This window comes from Canis lupus, chromosome 20 (assembly GCF_011100685.1).
Source record: "Canis lupus familiaris isolate Mischka breed German Shepherd chromosome 20, alternate assembly UU_Cfam_GSD_1.0, whole genome shotgun sequence".
Classification (NCBI taxonomy): domain Eukaryota; kingdom Metazoa; phylum Chordata; class Mammalia; order Carnivora; family Canidae; genus Canis; species Canis lupus.
The window spans coordinates 50,723,254-50,737,421 of record NC_049241.1 but is presented as its reverse complement, the minus strand read 5'-3'; the positions used below and the strand labels follow the sequence as shown (position 1 = coordinate 50,737,421).

The window sequence follows — 14,168 nt, the reverse complement described above, 5'->3', positions numbered from 1 at the left end:
ATCTTCCTCTTGGAGCGATCCTTTTGTCATTATAAAGTGTTCCTTCCTTTCTCTCAAGTAGTACCAGTTGCCCTAAAGCCCCCCTCTCTTTTTTTTCTGATAATAGTTCAGCTAGTCTGGCTTTCTTTTGGTTAATCTTTAAACAATATGTATTTTTCCATCTTTCTACTTTCAACTTTTCTGTATCCTTATTAAGGTTTGTTTCATGTAAGCAGCATTATTTGGGATTGGTTTTTTAACCAGAGTGATGTTTTTTGTCTTTCAACGACAACATGGAGACCATTTTACATTTGATGTAATTACTGGTCTTCATGGGTAGAAATTTATCTTTTTTCTATTTATTCTGAATGTTGGTTCTGTTAAACTGTTTTGCTGTCTCTTGTTTTAATAAGGTATGTATTGTTTTCCCCCACTTGATGTTTTTCACTAATTTTGGGTAGACCCTTGGGTACCGACTCTTTAAACACTACCTCTGCCCCATTCTCTTTCTCCTTCTAGGACGTTTTTACTATGTCTCAGATGATTCTTACACTGTTTTCTGCATTTTTCATCTTTTTTTTTTCCTAATTGCTTCATTTTCATATTTCCTACTGATCCATCTTCTAGTTCGAGTCTTTGCTATTTAAGTTGATTTTCTAAATCTTCAGTCCTAGGATCTCATTCTGCTTATTTTTTCAGTCTCTGAAATGCATTTTTCTACCTTTTTTTCCATACATACTGTAAGTTTCTAGCTACTTTTATTATCTAGATAAGTGTTAGTGTATTTTTCTTTTTGTTTCCTCTCTTAGATGGAGGCTCTGGGTGATGTTTTTCCTCCCAAGGATTTTTTTTTTTTTTCTTGGCAATTAGCCATATAGATAGATTACCTTCGTCCTATCAGACATTTGACATATCTAGAGGCTGCTTTTCAGACTGGACTTTGCTGGTCTATTTCTTGGCTTCCTTGTAAGGCAGTGGTTTTCAAACATTTTGGTCTCAGGTGACCTGTTTCTATTCTTAAAAATGGAGGATCCCAAAGAGCTTTTGTTAGTGTTTTAGCTGTTGATATACTGTCAATATCTCTTGGTATTAAAAATGAATAACCAAGCCACTGGGTGGTTCAGTGGTTTAGTGTCTGCCTTTGGCTCAGGGCGTGATCCTGGGATCCTGGGATTGAGTCCCACATCAGGCTCCCCAGAGCGAGCCTGCTTTTCCCTCTCCCTCTGTCTCTGCCTCACTTGTGTCTCTCATGAATAAATAAATCTTAAAAAAAAAAGAAGAAACTCAAGGTGGGGTACCTGGGTGGCTCAGTCAGTTGAGTGTCTGACTTGCAATCTCACCTTGGGTTTTGATCTCACCTTGGGTTTTGATCTCAGGGTCATGAGTTCAAGCCCTGCATTGGGCTCCATGTTGGATGTGGAGTCTACTTAAACATTAAGCCCAAGAAATTAAAAATATATTTATTTTAAAATAAAATAACAATAAGTCCATTACATGTTAACATATATTTTTACGAAAAAAACTTTTCCAAAACTTTACAGTGGGAACAGTTGGCATTTTTAACTTACGAATCTTTTTAATGTCTGGCTTATTTGGAGACAGTTGGATTCTGCTTCTGTGTTTAATTGGCTTTGGTATCACAGGTGAGTGAATCAAAGAAAACAGACAGCATCTTAGTTTTATCATGAAAATAGTTTTGGCATTGGGGCACCTGGGTGGCTCAGGTTGCGATCCTGGGGCCCTGGGATCAAGTCCCACATCAGGCTCCCTGCAGGGAGCCTGCTTCTCCCTCTGCCTATGTCTCTACCTTTCTCTCTGTGTCTCATGAATAAATAAATACTAAAAAAGAAAAAAAATCCTTTTGGCCTTGAGAGTGCTCTGCAAGGGACCACATTTTGAGAACCGCTGCTTTAGGGCCTCGCCTTCAGTGGTCTCAGTGCAAGCCTGGTGGGAGCCTCGCGGTGCTCCTCGTCCCAGCCTCCCAGCACCAGTACACAGCTGAACCTTTCCTTAGTTTTTCAGTGTCTTATCAATGGCTTTCTGCTTGATTTCTTTGCCTCTAGGCCCCACTCCACATGCAGCTCAGGAATTGGCAGATGCCAGATGCCAGGTGCATGTAGAACATCCACCTCATGTTTCTGCATTTTCCTTTTGTTTCATTTCTTGACCTCTTGAATCCTAGCTGCCTTGATAACCCCAAACCCCCATTTTGCTTTCCTCATCCAGGGAGGCCGTCAGAAGGTCCTGCCCCAAGGGGAGAGGCACAGGCGAAAAAACATCTCCCTTCTCTCTAGGATCTTGGCTCCCAAAGCTGTGGCTGCTGTTGTTACCCTTCAGTACTTTCCAACTAGGCTTTTTTTTTCCTTTGTATTTTATTCAGCTCATAGTTCTTCACAGGACCGTTGTTGGTCTGGTACAAAGCCTCCGTCATAGCTGGGTGTGGACGTCAGCACAGCTCTCCGACTTGCGTTTTAACTTCACAGTTTATCTCAGAGATCCTTCCCCCATCTGTTCATAAAGAGCCTCTTCGTTCTTTCTTGGTCTTTTATGGGTGGGACATTGGTGGTTTAATTAGATGGTGTCCAGAGTATGTCTACTCTGGACAGTCTGATCACGTGTGTGAGCTTGTATATGTACATGTGTGTCTGTAGGTTAACCTCCCAGAAGGGGAACTGCCAAGTTCCTAATGCATGTGAATCGCTATTCGGAGAGCCGGCACTACTGGCCCTCCATGGTGGCGAACCACTTCGGCCTCCCCCAGCATGTCTGAGAATGGCAAATTGGTTGTAGCCGAATGGCCTAGAGGCCTTGGCCAGCCGGAGAGGGGCAGAGCTCTCCCCTTCACAGCTGGCCTCAGTGCCTGAAGCCAAGTCACACTGTGGTCTCTCCCAGGACACATTTGACATCCGGATCCTGATGGCCAAGTCTGTCAAGTACACAGTGAACTTCTTAGAAGCCAAAGAAGGAGATTTGCACAGGTACCAGCACCTGTGCCCCTCCTCCCGAGCCTGGCTCCTGCTGGAGTCTGGGGCCAGCACAGCCTCCCACAGGCATTCTGCCCCAGGGTGGGGGGGCAGGCAGGGGCCCCAAAACCCCTCTCCCAGCCACCCCACTTCTCTCCTGGCAGTCCCGATTTGGTTTCCCCAGCAATCACCACCCTTTGCCTTCCAGGATAGAAATCCCATTCAAATTCCACATGCTGCATTCCGGGCTCGTTCACGGTCTGGCTTTCTGGTTCGATGTCGCCTTCATCGGCTCCATGTGAGTGCAGCGGGGTGCAGAGCATGCTGCGCTCTCCACCTGCCCGGGTCCGACTTCCCTGTGGCTGTGACCCCTGGGCCTGGCGGGCTCAGAAGCCTGGTTGCGGGCTGGGGAGACAGGATAGGCCCTCTAGGCTCCCTATCCCCTCCAAAAGAGCAGGGACAGCTCACCTTTGAGCCAGAGACTATTGTGGGGGAGGGGGTGTCCACCCTGTTCTCAGTGACTGTCCTTCATGGGACCTGGTCTGTCTCTTGGCCCCGAGGTCAGGGTGAGTGGGCCCCCTCGTGGCTGTGGATGTGTGTATGTGTGCGCATATAGGTGCACAAGCACGTGCCTGGGACACCCGGGCAGCCAGCCGGTCTTAGCTCCAGGGCCCCAGGGGACCCATCAGAGATGCCTGGGGGGAGCTCAAGAGGTGGTGGCTCCAGCCTGGTTAAGCGTGTGCCTGTCCTTGCTTGGCAGAATGACAGTGTGGCTCTCCACGGCCCCGACGGAGCCCCTGACCCACTGGTACCAGGTCCGGTGCCTGTTCCAGTCACCACTGTTCGCCAAGGCCGGGGACACGCTCTCAGGGACATGTCTGCTTATTGCCAACAAAAGGTGTGAGCTGCTGCTTGGGCGCCGGGGAAGGCGGGGTGGGGTGGGGGGGGGGCATCCACCCAGCCAGCTCATGGCTGTCCTCCCCTGCCCTCTCTGCAGACAGAGCTATGACATCAGTATTGTGGCCCAGGTAGACCAGACAGGCTCCAAATCCAGTAACCTCCTGGATCTGAAAAACCCCTTCTTCAGGTAGGACGGGCTGGCAGCCCGCAGGCGGGGTGCCCCTCCCCGGCCGGCAGCCTCTCAGCCCCGACCCCTGGCCTGTCTGTGCTGCAGATACACCGGCACGACGCCCTCGCCCCCACCCGGCTCCCACTACACGTCCCCCTCCGAGAACATGTGGAACACGGGCAGCACCTACAACCTCAGCAGCGGGATGGCCGTGGCGGGTGAGCGGCCCGTGTGGGCCAGGCAGGGGCGGTGCTGGGGCGCTGGCCACCACCTCCCAGCCCCTGACCTCTACGTCTCTGCACAGGGATGCCGACCGCCTACGACCTGAGCAGTGTTATCGCCGGCGGCTCCAGCGTGGGCCACAACAACCTGATTCCTTTAGGTGAGCGTCTCCAGGGGCTCTGGGGGTGGCAGGGCTTGGGCTTTCCGCGCCACAGTTGTCACTACCACCTCCTCTTTCTGGGGGCGCCTGGCGGAGGCCCCCCGACTCCGTTCCTCTCTGCCTCGCTCTGCAGCCGCTGCGCCCACCCTCCCCACACCCTAGTGATGAGAGTGTGGGCCGGGCTGGGGGCGGTGACGCCGTCTCCCTTCCTTCCTCCCTCCCTCTTGCTGCGCAGCCAACACGGGGATTGTCAATCACACCCACTCCCGGATGGGCTCCATAATGAGCACGGGGATTGTCCAAGGTAACGGTGGGCGGGGGAGCGGGGTCCCGCGGGTGTGAGAGCGCGGACCCCCGGGTGCCCGCCTGCCCTCTCGCCTGCGCTCTCTCTCTCTGACTCTGCCGCGGGTCTGGGCGGGCGAGGGGGCGGAGCTGGCCCCTCAGCGCCCGTGCACCCCCACAGGGTCCTCCGGCGCCCAGGGCAGCAGCGGCGGCGGCTCCAGCGCCCACTACGCAGTCAACAGCCAGTTCACCATGGGCGGCCCTGCCATCTCCATGGCCTCCCCCATGTCCATCCCGACCAACACCATGCACTATGGGAGCTAGGCCCCGCCGGCGTGGAACAGACTGACAGCACCAGGAAACCAAATGAAGACCCTGCCCACCCCCCCCTGCCTGGGCGGCTTTCACCCCTGTACCGGAGAAGCCCAAACACCCGGTCACGGCCCTCTTTGCTATGGGAACTTGGACACTTTTTTACACAACATTGCCGCCGCCGCCCCCACTCCACCGCCCACCCACATCTTGGCCCTGAGCGTGTGTCGCTGCCATATTTTACACAAGATCATGTCGTGGGAGCCCTGTTTCCCCCTCCTGCCCTCCACCCTGACCTGGGTTTGACATCTTCTATAACAGGCGTGTCCGGGCCTGACAGCTGTGGGCCTGGCGGGGAGTTGGGGGGGATGGGGGGAGCAGCTGCCACCCCACCCGGTCCCTTGGCGCCTGTCCCCCCCTTTGCCTGTCTCCAATGGGAAGGCAGTCCTGACTGGGCGGGGCCTCCCCTTCAACTACCAGGCCTTGGTCACAATGGGCGTGACATGCTGCTTTTTTTAATTTTATTTTTTTACGAGAAGAACCAGTGTCAATCCACAGACCCTCTGAGAAACCAGGCCGGCCGGGCCGAGCCAGCAGCCCCTCTCCCCAACTCAGAGGCTCAGTGGTGAGGGGCAGCCCTGCCGAGTCTTCGGGACAGGGGTGGGGCCAGGCCTCTGGAGACCCGAGGCCCCCGCCCACCAAAGGGTTCACCTCACACTTGAATGTACAACCCACCCCGGCTGTCGGGAAGGCCCTCCGTCCTCGGCCCCTGCCTCTTGCTGCTGTCCTGTCCCTGAGCCCCTGCAGGTCCCCTCCCCCACCCCTGCCAAGAGTTCGAACAGGTGGCCCCGTGGGCCCCGGGCCTGGAGGGAAGGGTCACTGTCAGCCGCTCGGGGCAGACACGAGAAACCTCAAGGATCGATCGTGGAAGGCGTCCTTTTTCCTTGTAGCTCACATTAGGCCTGTGTGTTTCCCTCAATATTTGTAGACGCTCCAGTCCCTAATACTATGATGGCATTTCGGTCCCTCCCCAGCCTGGGAAGGGGCCTTGCAGGGACCTCCGCCCCCTCCCCCCCAAAACAAAACAAATAAACAAGGAAATGTATGTTTCAGCACAGGCAATTTTCTTCTACTTCTGCTCCCCCCGTTTCTAACACCTTCAAACTCGGATGCGGTGGAGCTCAGGCTAGGCCCTGGGACCAGCTCACCAGGCACCCAGGAAGGGCAGGCACAGTTGAGGCCGGGGTGGCCCCCCTCTGCTCTCCCAACTGTCCCATTGGGGAAAGCAGAAGGTTGGGCAGGGAGCCCGAGGGCGATGCCACACCAGGAGCTTCCTGCTGCCCCTTTCCCGCCTTTATATAAATTCTCGGAATCACCTTTGCATAGAAAATAAAAGTGTTTGCTTTGTAAGAAAAGTCTGGAAAGTAGCAGAGTGATCTTGAGGTGTCAGGGGAGCCTTCAGCCATCGTCTGAGGAGCAGGGCAGGCATAGGTGTCCCCTCATGTTGGGCCTGAAAGAGAGAGACTCCTGGGAGCAGCCCTGGGACTCCTCGAGACGGGGAGGAAAGGCAGGAGCAGCCCCTTACCCATAGGCTCGGCCGCCCTAAGTGGCCTTAGGCCTCGACGTGGGTGGCAGCAAGAGGTTCGCAGGCAGAGACGTGGCCTGGGCCGGCGGTGCCAGGTGCTCCAGAGGCAGGGGCTGGAAGAAATAAAACTGGACCGAGGCCCCTGGAGTCAGTGTTGGTGGGGGGTCAGCACCCGTCCCCCGCCCCGGTCGTGACCGTCTGTACCTTACAGCCCACGGCCAGGAGGGCATGGAGCAGCACGACAGTCGAGAGCAGCACCGCAGCCACCAATCTGGTGTCCTCTCGGACAACAGGCCAGAGGGTAAACACCAGGCTGGCGGCTGACAGCACCAGGGCCATGACCCCAAAGAGCCACTGCAGCCAGGGGACCGGAATGAGCCACAGGACCTGGGGGCGACATGGGCAGCTGCCTACCAGGCCTTCCCCATGATGCCTGGTGCCCTCCACCCCTGGGCCGCACTTACCACGGTGGGGATGAAGACAAAGAGGGAGTAGCCGTAGATGCACACGGTCTCCAGGAAGGTGTAAGGCCCCATGCGCTCCCGGACACCCTTCCGCCACCGCAGGAAGCCCCACAGCGCCAACGGCACCAGCCAAACATAGCAGTAGATGGTGACGCCAGCCACAGTCACTGTGGAGCGCGGGGCAAGGCAGGCAGTCACCCTTGGGGCTCTGTGCACTCCCAGCCCCGGCAGGTGCCAGGCCTAGCCCACTTCACTCACCCTTGTGGAACTGGGGGCTGTAGTGGATCGAGGGGTCCCTCCTCTGGGCCAGCACCAGCGTCAGATTGCCAGTGATGGCCAAGACGAAAGCCAGCGTGGCACAGATCCAGAAGGGGCCTGTGGGCAGGGCAGGGTGTGGGAAGGGGCCCAGGGTTCCCCGAACAGGAGACTTGTCCCATCTCAACTGTGCTGGGACCCCAGCTGCTTTCTAGGCTCGGGGCTACCTGCACACCACCCCCCGTCACTGATGACCTGGGCTGGCTGATCCCAGAGCTGGCCCTCAGTCCCTCAGCTTTCCTGACTTTTCTATCGCCTTTGCTGTAGCTGATCGCTTCCTTCTTCTGGAACCACTCCCCATGTGCTTTTAGGACTTCATGCTCCTGCTTCTGGCATGTCACATTCCTGGCTATTCCCCAACCTTTGGGACTCCCTAACCCCTTCAATAACGGGGACCCAGCCAGGGCCGGTCTTCAGCCATCCTCTCTGTGTTCACCCCTTGCACCATCTTGTCCCGCCTCAGGGGTTTAGGTCACCTCCAGGCTGATGACTCCCAAATGTCTCAAATTTGGTCTGTGCCATGAACCACTGGCTTTATAGTCAGCATTTCCACGTCACGTCTAGGTCTCTCCAACTCCAGCCTGCCCAGCCTTTCCAGTTGGTAAATGACAGTCCCATCCTTCTAGCAGTCCCGATGGAAATCCAGGAGCCACCCTTGCCTCTCTCCTCCCGCCCGACCTCAGGCGTGTCAGGGTGTCAGGAAGTCCCGTCGGCTCTGCCATGAGATCTCTTTCACAGTCCAACCACTGCTCTCCACCTGGGGCTGGGCCCATCACCCCACACCTGTACCATGGTGGCGGGCACTGCCTCTCTGGTCTCCTGGCATCTGCCCCTGCCCCCCCCCGCCCCCCATGGCCAGAGGAAGCCTCAGAGTCCTTAACTAAGACCCCTTCTCACTGAGACGGACAAAATCTGCACAGTCTCTCCTGTCACCTCTACGACCTCATGCAGCTCACTGCTCCAGTGACAATACTGCTCCACCACTGGACCTGTGCCCCCTTCTGGAATGTTCTTCCCCTATGTCTCCTCACCTTCATCCCTAACAAGGCCCATTCTTGCATCCTCCTCAGAGATGTCCTGTCTCAACCATGCAAAATGGCAACTCCCATCCTCTAAACTGTTTGCTTTTTTTCTGAGCCCCATTGCCCTCAGCAGCCTCTATATATCTGTCTCCCCAGATGGAATGCGTGCTTCCTGCCCTCTGGGAGTGCCCCTACTTTCTTCTCAGCTGGAATCCATGGGCTGGCACTCGGTCCACATGTGCTGAATGAATTATCGAGCTGAACGTACACCACCACTCACCATACAGGTCTGGCCGATTCCGCAGATGGTGCCGTACAAAGTTGTGGCCAGGCCGGGGCAGCAGTGAGCCTCTGATTCGGTCCAGGACCTGGGGACAAGGTGGGGCCCAGAATGGGAGCCTGCACAGGGCCAACACACACATCCCTCCACCAAAGAAAGAGGAAAGGGCTAAGCTCCTGCCCTTAGGGGCTCCTTCCCTGCTGAGCTCCCATCTCCTTGCCTGAAAAAGCTTGGATGTTCCCTGAGTTTTTGATGCCCCTTTCCCTGGCCAGCCCCAATACCCTAGCGCGCTACTGCTCTCAAGGACTCTTCCGGGTTGGTCATCTTTCTCCTTGCTTCTCCCTTCTCTTAGCTTGGCTGCCCTGAACAGCCTGTTATGTTGTGACATGCCTGGACCGTGAGGTGGGGAACAGTCAAATCCTGGGCATCCTCCTGCCTACCTCTCTTTCCACTATATTCCTTGTTCTGCACCCCAGGTTTAAGGCCTGGGGTCTCTGAGCCACCTTCCTAATTCAATTCATTCCTCTCCCGCTCTAAGCCCTTCTGTGGCTCCCCAGCACCCTCACGATGAAACTCAAACTAGCACAGCGTACGAGGCCTTTGTGGTCTGGGTTCTGCCTGCCTGTCCCCCACCTCAATCTCCAACCAGATCAAGTGACAGGTAGCTCGTGACACCTTCTCTCACCTTTGGCCCTCTGCATCTGCTGTTCCCTGCACCTGCCATACGTGCTTCCCTTCACGTCTCTGCACATTCCTCACCTCCTCCAGGAGGCCCTTCTCTAACCTGCGTGACTATATGCAACTGTGTTCCCACGAGCCCATCACACCATAATCCTGACAGCGCACCACAGTCCACCAGCCCGTGTAGGGGCCCGTGTCCTACCGCCTGGGCATCACCAGCATTCTGGTGTCTAGGAAGGGCTCAGTGAACAGTGGCTGGACCCCCGTGTGACCGCAGGCCCCATCCCACCAGCTTCCCGGGCCTGACCTGGGATGTGTCCACGTCAAAGAAGCTCTGATAGTAGCTAAAGGTCCAGAATCCGGGCTGCTGCTTCTCCTCCTGCAGGAGCTGCAGGGATGGCATGGGCTTTCAGCGGCTGCCCTTCCCGCCTGGGCGGAGCGCGGGGGCAGGGCTGGGTGCAGGCAGGGCCTGAGGCTCTCACCGCAGTCTTGTCACTCTCCTCAGCCTCCTCAGATCCGTAGATACCACCCGAGTCCACCTCCACCGCCACGTGCCCCTGTGGGGCCAGCTGACCGCGGCCACTCGTGGTGGCCGCATCTGGGGTCTCCGCCAGCAGACTAGAAGCTTCCTCGAACTCTATGGAGAAGGAATACGGGACAAAGGCATGTTTTGGGAGTCAAGACAATTTGGTTTGGCCCACTGCTCGGCTGGGGGACAACACTCCACCTGGGGCTACCTAAGGGCCCAGCTTCCTAAGTTTTGGGGAGTTGTAAGGTGTGTCCCCCCGCCCCACAAGGGCCCACCACTTAAGGCTGGTTCCGGGATGGGGTCAGGTCTGGGACCGAGGCTCAGGCTGGGAGCGGGGTTCGGGTCAGGGTCGGGGCTTCAGGCCGGCTGTCGGCGGGCACCCGGGTGGGAGGGTCCGGGCGGCGGAGGGAGTAGGAGCTCGGGCCAGGTCGCCGCCCACTCACCGTGGAAGGCCAGCTCGTCGGCCGCTGCCATGGTCGCTCAGGGGCGTCACCGCATCCCGCTCTGAGGACAGAGGCCAATGACGCCCGCCCCCAACCACACTCGGTGCCCCTCCCCCCAGGTCCATCCCTCAGCCCGGAGCCCAGCCAGGCCGCTAGGGCACCGAGCGGGGGGTGACCTCGCCGCCCCCGCCCCACAGGTGCACCCCGCCCCCCTCACCTGAGGCTCCCTCAGCCGGCGTGGCCCAGGCTCTCTGCGCCTGCGCGGCCCGCCTCCCGGCCTCCGCCGGCCGCGCTCCGACCCGACAGCAACATCCGGCAGCGGTCCGAGTTCCGTCTTGTTCCGATGGGAAGCCACTTCCGGCACCGTCGACGCTGGCGCAGGAGGCCCCCGGGCCTTTTACTTCGCACACGAGGCGTTTCGCTTCGGAAAACGGACTCTGAGCCGGAAGAGAATGGCGACGGCCGCTCTGAAGAGATTGTGGTCCCGAAACCGTGAAGGATCTGGTGGCCCGGCGGCCGCGAAGCCGGGCGTGTGGGCGCGGCTGGGTGAGTAGCGGCGGGCGGCGGCGGGAGGGTGGCCACGGCGGCCTGCTCTCACCTGTGTGTTCCGCTTCTCCCTCAGGCGCCTGGGCCCGCGTGCTGCTCCGAGACTACGCCGAGGCTTGCGGGGACGCGGCGGCGGCGGCGCGGGCCCGGCCCTGGCGGGCGGCCGTGTACGCGGGGCTGCTGGGGGGCGCGGCGGCCTGCTGCGCGCTGGCGCCCAGCGAGGCGGCCTTCGAGGAGGCGCTGCTCGACGCGTCGGGCATCCTCCTGCTGCTGGCCCCCGCCACGCGCAACCGCGCCTCCGAGGACTGTGTGCAGCGGCTGCTCTGGCTGCGGGGGCGCGGCCGCCTCCGCCACGTGAACCTGGGCCTCTGCGCGCTCGTGTACGAGGCGCCCGTCGACGCCCAGGCCAGCCTCTACCAGGCTCGCTGCCGCTACCTGCAGCCCCGTTGGGCCGACTTCCCGGACCGGATCCTGGACGTGGGCTTCGTGGGCCGCTGGTGGGTGCTGGCCGCCCGGATGCGCGACTGCGACATCAACGACGAGGAGTTCCAGCACCTGCCGGCCCATCTGCGCGTCGTCGGACCCCATCAGCTGCATTCTGAGACGAACGAGCGCCTCTTCGACGAGAAGTACAAGCCCGTCGTGCTCACAGACGATCAGGTTGACCAGGCGCTGTGGGAAGAGCAGGTGTTGCAGAAGGAGAAGAAGGACAAACTCGCCCTGAGCCAGGCCGACTCCCTGGTGCGGTCGGAGGTCCCCAGATGAAACCCAGGCCTGGATCCGGAAGGGCGCGGAGCGCTGGCTGACCGTCCACCCGGGATGGCATCCGCTGTGTTTTAGCCTCAGATCCAGAGTGACTTAAATAAATTATGTGCACAGTGTTCTTTCCCTGGGTTTTCACAACCTTTCCGGCCTCTCTCCCGCTCATCTGGTTCCTTGTTAGTTGAAGCTGATTCAGAGTTAGCTTGGTCTAGGCCTAACCTTGGGTCAAGGAGTTGGGGGAGAGCAAAGCGACAAGACCAGGTAATGTTTATCACTGCCAGAGTTAATAATGAGCCTTATACATATATATATAAGCCTTTTTTACTGAGCTTCCCAGTCCCTCCACCGAGGTACCACATTTGTCAGGTGACTCCAAAGCTCTCCTAATACCATTCAGATTTTCACTTTATTTTTATTTTTTTAAAAAAAGAGTTTATTTTATGAGAGAGAGAGGCAGAGGCTCCCTGTGGTGAACCGGATGCAGGATTCGATCACAGAACCCCAAGATCACCACCTGAGCCAAAGGCAGACACTCAACCACTGAGCCATCCAGGTGCCCCCAGATTTTCACTTTAAATTTGGAATTGCAATGTTTATCTTCTTTCATTTTCATGAGTAGCATTTTTAATTATTTCAAAATAAAGTTAAAAAGCAGTTTCAGAAGAAAGTGGAAAAATAACCCAAAGACATTCTGTGTATCCTTCACCCAGTTTACCCCAAATGGTAATGTTTTACAATAAACTACAGCAAACTAGGAGATTGCCAGTGGTATGACTATAGATTTTACAGGGAATCTTTCTGCAAAAACCTTCCCCCCCCACATATGACAGTGATATCAAACTGATTTGGAAGGATAAAGCATTTTTTTAAAAAATCTGGAATTAACTATGGAATCACAGATTATTATTTCAGTCACCCTGGAAACCCAGAATACTATTGAATGGAATAGGTTAGTCTACAGAGCTGGTATTTAGGTTGTGATAACCCTACTTTAAAAATGGATAGAGGAATGAGATTACCTCCGTGAACCTAGGTGACCCATGGCTGGCTCAGTGGGAAGAGCAAGACTGACTCTTGATCTTGGGGTCATGAGTTCAAGTTCCATATTGGGTATAGAGATTACTAAAAAGAAAAGTAAAAAAACCCCCATGAGATGAAGCAACCATCTTTGCTGTGACGTTTGAGTTCATGTATTTTGTCATTCAGTTTTGGTACTCAGACTTTCCATTGTGGGTATGCTGGACACATGGTGATTTTTATATCCTTATTTTTGGGACAGGGGAGCATCTTGTAAATCAACATCTTCATTACAATGGAAAAAGTGATGTTCAAAAAGCTGATTTTTCCAAGGCTGTGGCAGAGCTATGATTCAAATGGTAACTCCCAACCCTGTGCCTTAATCCTCAAACTTGGGGTACTGTATTGGATCCTAGCAACATCTTGCCAGGAATTATTAAATGCTGCTATCATTAGCCATAAATAAAACTTGAATACTGAAATAAGTGAATATAGAAATGAAACGTAATGGGAACAAAAAGCAAATGATACTAAACTATGGTCCTATACTGTTACCTGCCAAAGGCTCTGGGCCTAAATCCGGATGTTTTTGTTCAAGACAGATATTAACCAACTTCAGGGAAAGCTTTAAGACACATCAGCATCAAAGTGAGACTTGTTCTTCACCGTGATCAGTGAGAGCTGCACTTGCTCACTGCTTGTGTTGGTTATTAAATGCCTCTTCTAACATTCAGCCAGAGTGTGTTCTGTGCAGTCCCCCTACAGCTGTGAGGAGTTGTTGGCAACAAACTAAACAGCTCTCAGTGTTCTAGGGATTTAGGGGCTTAGTGTAGGCCTAAAGTCTATGTGGTTTTGTCTTTGGTTGCAAGATTGGCTTTTCCCAGTGGAGTCTTACCATATTTTTGCTTCCCTCTCTAGTACCTCTTGCCTTCTGAGTTGTAAAGCTCATGGACTGGAACTGGTAGATGGAACAAGGACTGGGTGTTGGGGTGTACACAGGCTCCCAAAGGATGGTCTTGTTCGCTGCTGAACTCCCAACACCCTCTAGTGCTCAGTCCAGTATGGGCCCCAGCAAATGCTGAGAGAGTTAAATGGGATGATGCCTGTGTTCATTGTGGGCAGAAGCTTGTCTGGTCCTGCTGGGGAGAGGGAAACAGTGCAGGACTGGCTCCTCATCCTTTGGTCAGCCCAGAAGAGATCCCCCAGGCTTCACCCAGTACCAGAAACAGCAAGGTGGACAAACTTTCTCTTCATAAGGGCATTAGGGTCTGGGGAAGAAGTGGGACTTAAAAATAGAGTTTGGGTCTCAGCTTTCACACCAGCTTTGTGATTGACCTGGGCCGGAACAACTAGGTAAGAAAGAGAAAAGCCATCCAAATTGGAAAGGAGGAAGTAAAACTTACTATATGCAGATGACATAGAAAACGCTAAAGACCCCATCAAAAAAACCCTGACAGAGGGCAGCCCGGGTGGCTCAGTGGTTTAGCACCTGCCTTCAGCCCAGGGCGTGATCCTGGAGACCTGGGATCGAGTTCCG

The 14,168-nt window shown here is 55.4% G+C and overlaps 3 protein-coding genes and 1 long non-coding RNA gene across 9 annotated transcripts in view; 2 read left to right on the top strand and 2 right to left on the bottom strand.

The window, feature by feature from the left end:
* Window positions 1–8,645, top strand: part of CARM1 (coactivator associated arginine methyltransferase 1) — a 44,108-nt gene extending 35,463 nt beyond the window's left edge. For 2 of the 4 annotated variants that reach the window (XM_038567267.1, XM_038567270.1), the window contains exons 9-16: window positions 2,872–2,957; window positions 3,151–3,240; window positions 3,703–3,840; window positions 3,940–4,029; window positions 4,117–4,229; window positions 4,316–4,393; window positions 4,629–4,697; window positions 4,857–6,099. In XM_038567267.1, the coding sequence (XP_038423195.1) occupies window positions 2,872–2,957; window positions 3,151–3,240; window positions 3,703–3,840; window positions 3,940–4,029; window positions 4,117–4,229; window positions 4,316–4,393; window positions 4,629–4,697; window positions 4,857–4,999 (807 nt within the window). In that variant the 3' untranslated portion in view covers window positions 5,000–6,099. Of the gene's footprint in view, window positions 1–2,871; window positions 2,958–3,150; window positions 3,241–3,702; window positions 3,841–3,939; window positions 4,030–4,116; window positions 4,230–4,315; window positions 4,394–4,628; window positions 4,698–4,856; window positions 6,100–8,529 lie in introns of those variants that run through there. The other 2 variants (XM_038567269.1, XM_038567268.1) reach the window with 2 other exon arrangements.
* Window positions 5,495–10,666, bottom strand: YIPF2 (Yip1 domain family member 2). 2 transcript variants are annotated; one of them, XM_038567271.1, is made up of 10 exons: window positions 10,524–10,666; window positions 10,307–10,367; window positions 9,817–9,971; window positions 9,642–9,722; window positions 8,654–8,741; window positions 7,295–7,411; window positions 7,037–7,203; window positions 6,777–6,959; window positions 6,573–6,714; window positions 5,495–6,497 (listed from the first exon to the last, which is right to left on the bottom strand). In XM_038567271.1, exons 2-10 carry the CDS (start codon window positions 10,335–10,337, stop codon window positions 6,487–6,489), a joined length of 975 nt encoding a protein of 324 aa, XP_038423199.1. In that variant the 5' UTR covers window positions 10,338–10,367; window positions 10,524–10,666; the 3' UTR covers window positions 5,495–6,486. The 2 variants fall into 2 exon arrangements, with proteins under 2 accessions (XP_038423199.1, XP_038423200.1); XM_038567272.1 differs by having other exon boundaries at window positions 6,573–6,700.
* Window positions 10,533–13,360, top strand: TIMM29 (translocase of inner mitochondrial membrane 29). Its single transcript, XM_038567273.1, has 2 exons — window positions 10,533–10,852; window positions 10,929–13,360. Exons 1-2 carry the CDS (start codon window positions 10,759–10,761, stop codon window positions 11,615–11,617), a joined length of 783 nt encoding a protein of 260 aa, XP_038423201.1. The 5' UTR covers window positions 10,533–10,758; the 3' UTR covers window positions 11,618–13,360.
* LOC111091380 overlaps window positions 11,585–14,168 on the bottom strand; it is a 56,358-nt gene continuing 53,774 nt past the window's right edge. For both annotated transcript variants that reach the window (XR_005375120.1, XR_005375121.1), the window contains exons 4-5: window positions 12,634–12,736; window positions 11,585–11,833 (exon numbers count right to left, since the gene is read on the bottom strand). This is a non-coding gene — a long non-coding RNA (uncharacterized LOC111091380). The remainder of the gene's footprint in view (window positions 11,834–12,633; window positions 12,737–14,168) is intronic.

Excerpts from the sequence above, each read along its gene's own strand:
- YIPF2 (XM_038567271.1), bottom strand. The coding sequence starts at position 10,337 with ATGGCAGCGGCCGACGAGCTGGCCTTCCACG. Across the intron at positions 9,972-10,306 it reads CGACGAGCTGGCCTTCCACG|AGTTCGAGGAAGCTTCTAGT; the intron begins GTGAGTGGGCGG and ends CCTTCTCCATAG. Across the intron at positions 6,715-6,776 it reads TCCTGGCCGTGGGCTGTAAG|GGGCCTCGGTCCAGTTTTAT; the intron begins GTACAGACGGTC and ends CACTGACTCCAG.
- TIMM29 (XM_038567273.1), top strand. The coding sequence starts at position 10,759 with ATGGCGACGGCCGCTCTGAAGAGATTGTGGTCCCGAAACCGTGAAGGA. Across the intron at positions 10,853-10,928 it reads GGGCGTGTGGGCGCGGCTGG|GCGCCTGGGCCCGCGTGCTG; the intron begins GTGAGTAGCGGC and ends CTTCTCCCTCAG.